The following is a 10,018-nucleotide window of genomic DNA, read 5'->3' on the forward strand; positions in this document are numbered from 1 at the left end:
ATCTATCCGAAGAGAATGAAAACAGTAATTCAAAAAGATATATGCACCCCTTGTTCATCCCAGAATTATGTACAGTAGCCAAGATATGGAAGAAACCTAAGTGTCCATTATATATATAATGGGATATTATATACATAATGGAATATTATATATAATGGAATATCATATATAATGGAATATTATATATATAATGGAATATTATATATATATATGGAATATTACTCAGCCATTAAAAGAATGAAATTCTTTCATTTGCAAAAGCATGGATGGACCTAGAGGGTATTATACTAAGCAAAATAAGTCAGACAAAGAAAGACAAATACACATGATTTTACTTGTCTGTGGAATTTAAAAAACAAAACAAATGAACAACAACATAAAAAAAGCAGAAATAGACTCATAGATACAGAGAACAAACTGGTGGTTGCCAGAGGGGAAGTAGGTGGGGGAATGAAGGGGATTAAGAAATACAAACTTCCAGTCATAGAATAAATAAGTCATGGGGATGTATGTACAGCATCAATATTGCAATAACTTTGTGTAGACAGATGGTTACTAGATGTACTCATAATGTATATAGTATATATATAAATGTCGAACCACTATGTTGTACACCTGAAACCAACATTGTTTGTCAACTATACTTCCATTTAAAAAATGAAAAAAAAGGGAAAGAAAAGAAGGAAATAATAATAAAAGAAAATAATAATAGTAAAATAATAGTAACAATCTACTCGACTTTGAAACCAAGGATAGTTTTCTTTAACTAGCACAAGTGTTTTTATATTAAACATATTTTAAAAAGGCAATATGATGCTTACTGTATTACAAACTTTAAATATAAAGCATGAATTTTCTGTTTCAATTCTGGTTATACACACAGTTCAAATATTATTCTAGACCACATAAGAGGAAGTGTGTAACAACAACTGAATGAGTGTGTGGGGAGAAATGTTGGTGTGAATGGAGAGGGGACTAATATCTTTATTTTAAATAGAGAAGAGTTAATGTTGTGACTAAAGTTGGTGGGGAAAAGATAAAGTATTTAAATGTTTAAAGATACCTACAGAGATTTTCAAAAATTAATATGACTTTCAAATATTTGAGGAGAAGGACATCACAGGAGAAAGTGTAAGTGGTCTAAATCCTCTTTTTTTTTTTTTTTTTTTTTTTTTTTTTTAGTGGAAACCAAAAGATATACTCTTGGTTGCCAAGCAAGGACAAATTCTTATGTTTATAGTAACCAGAACACATAAAAATAGGGAAATTGAGGTAAGAAATTATTTATATTCATTACAAGTTATTTTTTCAATATTTATTGTTTTACTGTGATAAAAACTTTAGAATAAGTGGATACTAGTTAGGCTTTTCTAGAAAGAAACAGAGCTTCATAAATATTCAAGTCACATCTTAAAAAATGGTAATAAAAATCAGTGACAAAAGTGAGGCATAATATCCGGACTTTGGTAAATGAATCATTTGGGGAAACTAATGGGATAACTGGATATAAGGTAGGATTTTGGATATAGGAACGTATTGATGAATTTGTGTACCAGGTTAGTGATTGGAATATATTTTGAAAAATAATCAGGAGTTTAACTGACAAAGTAATGTTCAGATGTTTTACATCTAAAATGGTAAATATTTATCTCAAGCCTACTCCATGCATGTTCCTCTGTGTTGGTATTTAATTGATCACCATTGATATAAGAATGTCATGTTTACAACTATCTTCTACATAGAGATTCCTCCCTAAAGACCAATTAATATCAAGTGTTTCCAATTCTGCCCACAACCCTAGTCAATGGAGCAGAGATAAGAACACAAAATTAAAACAATTTCCGGAAAAAGAGAGTCTTTCTTCCATTAGAAAACTATAAATAGTAAATGTCTCTTGGCTTTTTGGAAAGTGTCCTAGTTGTTAACAAATCTTTCAGCAGCTTCTTTCTACAGAATGAAGATCTTTATTTATCTTCTTCATTTTCTGTGTTATGTGACCTTCATTCTACCAGGTAATAGATGCTTCTGGTGTGTTTGTATGTATCATATAGCTCCTAGCTAAAAGTAGAAATATTAAATTATGAATTAGAAAATGCAGGTTCTTAATACACTCTTTTCAATTAAAAAGTCTCTTGATTATCTTGAATCTCAGTTTCCTCATTCAGAATAGTGTTATACTAATATACTTTATCTCATTTTGAAAATTAAAATGCAAATAAAATAAGTTGATTCAGATGAGATTCTTTTTCTTTTTTGGGTCTTGATTTGTTTTGTTATTCAAGTTATTAAGAAAATCATAATTTATTAAATTTATTTATTCTTATATCAGTGAAGACTTCATAATAAATTGGATCCCAGAGAAGATGACTAGACTAAGAAAACAGTATATATCTCTTGGGATATCAATAACAGAATCTATAAAATGATCCAGGATATAGTCTCAGAATATGCTGGGCAATGAGGTACAGTGCTAATAAAAAGGCAAGTAAAGAAATAGTACTTCAAAAATCTTTGTTGAATTAGTCAATGCATTAGTAAAGGAATACAGCAATGGTTTTATGAATCAATTAAAAATAAACAATCAAAATATGTAGTACAGTGAAGCCCCTGGTGGTGATTACATGCTATTCTTAATACGTGTTGCCCCTGAAGCAATCTAGACTCTCTAACAAGAGAGATACAAATTTATGACCCAAAGTGTGCTAATTTGGCCCTAGAGAGTTAGAAGTTCAAAAGGTGCAACATGTATTAGAAATAGAACTGAATTCAAATTTAGAAAATCTAGATTTTATTACTAGCTCCCTACTCAACTGCCTGTCAACCTTGCCACTCAGAGAATTTAAGTGATTTGTCAATGTCCTTAACAAAAAACAAAGAAAATACAGAAGAATCAATAACAATTGTAAAAAAAAATGAAATATCTGATGTGAAAGTTTGTGCCTGTTAATTACATGCACCTCAGTTAAAATTTACTGAAATAACGTATTGGAAAGTGGCTCTACAAACTGAAAATTAGTTTACCAATTTAGGTACTATTATTATTATTATTATTATAGATGTTTCTGTTATTACAGTTATTATTAATAATGAAAGGGGCCTGAGTAAGTGAGGACTTCAAATGTGATTAAGGAATGTGTTGAGGCATATGGTACTAGCGTGTCAATCAATAACCATCTAAAATTGAGTGCCTAGTAAACTACTGAACAAAATGCTAGACTCTGAGAAAACAGAAATAAAAGACACAGTAATTCTCTAGGCATCCTTACAAGCTAGTTGAGTAAAAGATAAATCAGAGGATTTGCTCGATTTAGAAAGTTTATGTAATTATGCTTCAAAGAGTAAGAATGGTGCAATTATGGCATTAGTGGAGGTTTGGGAGAATATCCTGAATTCCCTGATGAAGAGTTTTGAAATTGGGGGTAAGACACTTGTGTTTAGACTTTGAAAGGTGAGAGAAAGAAAGAAAGACAATAAGTATGTATGAGGGTCTAGTATATGCCAATCCCATTCCATAACTTTCCATGTCGATATCTAATCTGACCTTCCAGATAACATTATGAGATGACTGTCATTGCCTCTTTTAATAGAAGAGGAAAATGACATAAAAGATCATATTTCAAGTTCACACTTATACAAATATCAATGATAAGTGGAATGAGAATACAGACTTTTCAGATCCCAGCATATTGTTCTTTATACTTCATCATGCTTCCTATAGTAGAAGGCACTGAGGTTAAATAAAAGACTGAATAGATAACTTGGTCAAAAGCAGTGAGGTCACACAGGAGGATATCTGCACTTTAGATGTATACGGTCTATACCATCAAATTCTACATTTACTGAGCCTTGCAGAAAACGTTAAAGAAGCCTATGAAGATGGTTGGTCTATGTCTATGACCACAATCTTTCCTTTACATTTTGATCATTCTAACAGATACTAAGTTATAATGCCAGCTGAAATGGATAGAATGCACTATATGTGGCCTTTGATAGATCAAAAAAAAAAAAAAAAAAAAAAACCAGGAAGAGTAATTCAAGATGTCAGAGTGGGTGGCTTTGAAGGAGTTCATAGAGTGGTACATATCCGTTGCACAATGGTGTGGTTTGACTACTGGTAAAACCTTAAAGTCACAAAAGAAGCGAGGAAAAGTGTCTAATCTAAGTGAATACTTTGTGAAGATGTCAGATGAGTGTTCAGTCCAAACAGAGTGACACCATGCTGGAGAGACCAGCTGTAAAATGATAAGAGATTAATACCAATTTTGATTAAAATATGAAGGAATGGACAGTATTTTAGGGGAAGTGCAAGCCTAAAATAATCCATAGAGATAGTGAACATAACCTACTATCATAGTTTATAGAGTGAGCTTGCCATTAAATGGGTCAGGGTTTATAGTAAGGACCTGGGGCTCCTTTGTAGCTGTGGCAATATCTTTAGTTCTCTTAACTATAAAATGGATGGTAATATTAATTTTATAAGGTTTTGAAAAGATGAAAACAACAGTGTAAGCAAAGTATTTATCACATTGAAGACTGTACTGCAATATTTCAAGAAATGAAAGAAGAGGAATAGAAGCAGAAAGAAAAAAGGAGAGGAGAGGAAGTAGAAGAGGAGAAACAACACAAGGTTGTGTTCAGGTATAGCCAGCTCTTAAGATGTCTCAGAAGAGGCCGTGGATCCCAAACAGCAGAAATATGGTGGCCTTGGCAGATTTATGATCTAGTGCATGGTGAACCAGAAGCCGAGTCTAAAATAGTGAAGGAGAGACATACATCTGTGTTGAAATTTTGGTGAGAAGACAGTATCAGTCTTGGTGCTTTAGGTTTTATTCAATTTACAAGTAAGCTGAGTCAGTCACCAAGGAAATTTGGTTACTTGAGAAACATGATAAAATGTAGAGAAAAAAGTAAAACCCATAATAATAAATAGCCTTTTCAAAGTGGCCAGGATTTTGTTGGTTAGCTAAATAACTTCCCAACCAATCCAGAAAGCTGCTCTATCACAAATGAACTCCACACTCGTGCCTCTCATGTGGCAATGATTAGTTTATATTAATTAATTTGCATTAGTTGAGGTAATGTACAAATTAGTCTTAATTCCTCATTAGACCTTCCTCAATTTGTAAATTCTTTAAATATTCTTGAATAAACTAAGGGACAAATAAATTAATACCTACTTTAGAATCCTTTATGACTTTTACATGATGGTACTATTAATTGATATTAAATCTCTTCAGTTGTAAAGATCCAAGTACAGCCATAAGATGAGTAAGTATAACCCTTGCCAAAATGACAATGTTTCAGGAATAGAAAAGAAATCAAAAATGTAATTCTAAGATCTAAATAAGAGCTGGGTAAGAGATGGGGAACAGACAGTGATATAAAATTCCCAATTATCATCCAACTTTGAGTTAAGACATATCAAAGTAAGGAGAACTAATAAAGAATTCCAAATAGAAGGGCCAGAACTATTTTATTTAAATTTGCCTAAGGTAAAATTTTTTTCTACATTCAGGTTGCAGCCTGGAAAACCACTTATTAAGCATATAGAGAGAGTACATTATCAAGAATTTATTACTAATGATTCTTTACAAATGTAAATGTTCATTTTAATAGAATCCCATTTATTTGTCATTAACCAAACACTCAACTTCCAATTTTTTTAATCTTCATATTTCTCTGTAGTCATAAAATAATTAAGGCTCCTAGAGACAGCCAAATCTATCACAAGCTGTATCTAATTTGATACAATATTCAGATAGCTGTTGAATGCTTTTCATGTGTCAGTTTCCAACTTTTTCAATGTAGAAGCCATGGATTAAATATTTAAAGTGTGAATTCTGGATTTGGAGAAATTTAAGATTAAATCCTGGGTTAAGCATGGGTTTTGCATCCTTGGGCAAATTATTTGGTCACCCAAAGCCTCAAGTTTTTATCTGAACAGCAACTACTTCAAAGTTTTAGAACAGTTAAATGAGCTAATGTGTACAAGATATTTAAAACAATACTTGACACATAGGTTTTTAATGAATAAAAACTATTTTCATTATTATTTGCTTTTGGACCTAAACATATCATGTCCTCTTTCAACTCTAGAATAAGAATCATACTACTTTGTCTGCTGGTTCACGTTCTTTTTACAGTCCTTCTATTCATCTGGATAACTCTTACTCATTTTTTAAGGTTTACATTTTCCTATCACTTGCCCATGACACCATGTCAAGATAATAAGCACTCATCTGTTCACACGTTTGACCCAATATATTTCTTTTATCATTGTACTTAATTAGTCTATCTGTGGATTTATCTCTTTGCCTCCACGGTTTGTTTTATCTTCAGAACAAAGCCCGCTGTGTGGTCTAAAAGTCGTACTCAGTAAGAATTTAATTTCAACTATAGTCTTTTGTTTACCATTTAATAATAGTTCTTAATCTGTGAGAAGCTATTATATTCCACTGTTGTAAACATACATATTAACTCATCATGTCTCAAAAAGACTGTGAATTACATGCCATTGTCTCCATTTTACAAGCGAGGCAATTAAGGCTCCTAGAACTGAAGTAGCTTACCCAAAGCTACATAGCTAACAGATGACAGAATTAAAATTCAAGCTCAAAGTCTATGGCTATAAACCCATATTCACTCTGCAGTTAGAAAGAACTATCAATCTGTACCATACAAAGATTTTGAAAAATAAAAGTAGTGATTTGTTTGCTCTATCAAATGTTAAAACACACTATAAAATTACAGTAGTCTGTTTCACATAGCAGTGTTAAAATGTTAAAACACACTATAAATTATAACAGTTTTTAACTACAGCTTCCCTATTAAGAGGGATAGATGAACAAAAATAAGAGAAAAAACTCTGTTTAAAAGCATTGCGGGGGCTTCCCTGGTGGCGCAGTGGTTAGGAATCCGCCTGCCAATGCAGGGGACACGGGTTCGTGCCCCGGTCCGGGAAGATCCCACATGCCGCGCAGCGGCTAGGCCCGTGAGCCACAACTACTGAGCCTGTGCGTCTGGAGCCTGTGCTCCACAACGGGAGAGGCCGCGACAGTGAGAGGCCCGCGCACCGCGATGAAGAGTGGCCCCCGCTTGCCACAACTGGAGAAAGCCCTCGCCCAGAAACGAAGACCCAACACAGCCATAAATAAATAAATAAATTAATTAAAAAAAAAAAAAAACAATTATAAAAAAGCATTGCGGAGTTAACAGGTCAATTAAAAATTATAGAAAAAACATCTGGTTGAGATCAATATTTCAACCATTCTTGAAGAGGCAGGAGAGAAGTTGAAAAACAGAAATTTGATAGCCTTATGCTACTTCTGGGACAAAAATTGCAATTCACAGCCCGAGAAGGAAGGAGAACTATGGAAAAACTGGCAAGTTTTCATTTCAGATGCCAGAAAGCTACAAACTAGGCCTAGGTTAAAATGACATTACTCTAGTTGTCCCAGGGACGAGTGCTCATTTTCACATTACCTTAAATTCTATAAACGGTTTAAGACCATCCAAGAAGGTTGGTTGGCTGTTCAAGTCATCAGCAAAAAAAACAATAATAAATCATTTCTGGAGAAAGATAATATTTCTCTAGGCCTCAAGTTATTTCCTCATTTTTTTCTTTGACAAAGTATGTAACACAAAAATAATCAGGAACAAATGAAAACAAGACTATCCTATCAAAACTCAAAAACCAACACATAAATGAACAAATTAACAAGAGATCCAGATAATGGCGTTATCAGACCAAGATTTTAAAATAACTATGTGTAATTTGTTTAAATAAATAAATAAATAAAAACAAGATTTAAAACGTGGCATAGAAATAAAAACTATAACAAAGAACAAAAGTAAAACTCCAGAACTGAAAAATAAACAAAGCAAAATTAAATACATAATGAGTGTGTTAAGCAGGAGTTAATGCATAATTGCTGAGATATTTAATAAAGATGAAATATCAGAAGAAATTATCTGGAATGAAACAAGGGAAAATTAATGATTGAAAAATAGAAAAAAGGGGGAGAGGAAGAGAGGGAAAGATGAAGGAAAGAAGAAAGGAAAGAAGGGAGCAAAAGTTGAGGAAAACAACAGATCACTTTCAAAGGATCAACTATTAAATTGGGAGCTGACTTCTCACCAACAAAAACAAAGAAGGAAGTGAGAAGACAATGCAATGATGTCTTCAGGGTTCTGAAAGAAAATAACTACAATCTAGAAGTCTGTATCAAATGAAAATACTCTGAGAATGAAAGCATAAAAATATGTACTGTCAAACAAAAACAGAATTCAACATCGGCATTCCTGTATCAATGGAAATTCTTAAAAGCATTGTCTAGACAGAAAGAAAATTATCTTCTCATATGGAAGCTCAGAGACAGAAAAAAAAGCAGTGACTTTTGATAAGATTTTGGGAAGCTGAAACCTCCATCATAAACTAGTAAAAGAATAATAAAAGATAATATAAATACACAATAGTAAGGTGATAGAATCATAAAAAATAACTAATATATATTTTTTAAAAAGGAGAGAGAGAAAAAATAAAAGCATGTATTTCAACCAACATATATTAATAACTGTCATAAATATAAGTGAAAAAATATATATACTGTGCAGTTGCTTTCACATCAGCTTTAAAATAAGCAAACAAAATATTGCAAGTCAAGGTAACAGATTATTTTGAAAATGAAAGAGTAGAATGGGATACGATTTTGAAGCAGCACAAATGTGATGCCAGCAATGTTTTATTTCTTGACCTAGGTGGTGTTTACACCAGAGCTTAATTTTAATAATTCTCTTTGTGGAGCATTTATACTTGGGCATTCTTCTGCAAGTTTTGTTTCATTTTTAAAATTTACTTATATAAAATTAAATATAATAAATGATTTTTCTATTATATATTTTGATAATCTAGCTCATTGGTTTTGTTTCAAAAACCCATAGATATAATCACAAAGTAGAATAGATAGCTCAATATAGGTCTAGAGTTTGTGAGAATTTAGAATGTAACAACATTAAGAATATAATGAAAAAAACTCTAGAATCAAACTCTTTCACAACTGTCCTAAACATATATCATGTAAATATTAAAATATGCAATACAAATTTGTTTATAAGAACCTGGTAAAATTTTAAATATGATGTAGTTGAGAAATTGATAAATTGTCATATATAATTTCAAGGAATATGATGTAGCTCTAAAAATCTTGAATCTTGTTGGGAAGAGCAACATGTCATAAAATCTAATCATATATTAACTAAAAGCACATTTCAATTTTATACAGATAATGGGGATATGTAATATTTGTGTCTTCTTATTTTTTGGCATTTTACAAATTTGTTACAATGTACACGTAGTATTTTTATAATGATAAATAATATGTTCTTAAATAAGAGATCAGTGATTTCAATTACTCTTCTTTTACTATAGCCTTGGTGGATCCTGATCGATGCTCAAAATTGTATGGTCAATGTAAGAAACGCTGTTCTAAACATGAAAAGCAAATTGAAATATGTTTGTCACCAAGTAAAATTTGCTGCATTGAGAGGGCGTTTGAAGATGATTTATCTTGAAACGGAAGATTTACCTGTGACCAAAGAAGTCATGTGTGCACCAGTGCAGAGAGGTGTCTCTGTAATAAATAAATACATAAGCTGATATCAATATCTTCCTTCATAGATATTAATTATATATCCAATGGAATGAGGTAGGATCTTTCTTATTTTCTCTAAGCTAAAGTTTAGATGGAGGCATATCTGGTGCTAATTTCTTATCATGGATACTATGTTTGTGTCAATGTCAGACCACTTTTGATGTGTCGAAGGTTCACCTACACTTACACAATTGAACATTTCCCAACTTAACCATGACCTCACTAGAAAGTTGGTTCATGAAAATTAATACCCATAAGCTTATCAATTATCTAAATATCATCATCACATTACTGACATTAAGAGACAGGAAACCTAAGTACGAGATGAATGCATGAGCTATAGTAGAGCACGGAAATGCTCATTGCCC

At 32.1% G+C, this 10,018-nt stretch overlaps 1 protein-coding gene across 1 annotated transcript; it reads left to right on the forward strand.

The window, feature by feature from the left end:
- Positions 1-1,954: 1,954 nt before the first annotated feature.
- Positions 1,955-9,570, forward strand: DEFB114 (defensin beta 114). Its single transcript, XM_061197430.1, has 2 exons — positions 1,955-2,021; positions 9,428-9,570. The coding sequence occupies exons 1-2, from the start codon at positions 1,955-1,957 to the stop codon at positions 9,568-9,570; spliced, it is 210 nt and encodes a 69-aa protein (XP_061053413.1).
- The last annotated feature ends 448 nt before the right edge of the window (positions 9,571-10,018 follow it).

This window comes from Eubalaena glacialis, chromosome 7 (genome assembly GCF_028564815.1).
Source record: "Eubalaena glacialis isolate mEubGla1 chromosome 7, mEubGla1.1.hap2.+ XY, whole genome shotgun sequence".
NCBI classification, from domain to species: domain Eukaryota; kingdom Metazoa; phylum Chordata; class Mammalia; order Artiodactyla; family Balaenidae; genus Eubalaena; species Eubalaena glacialis.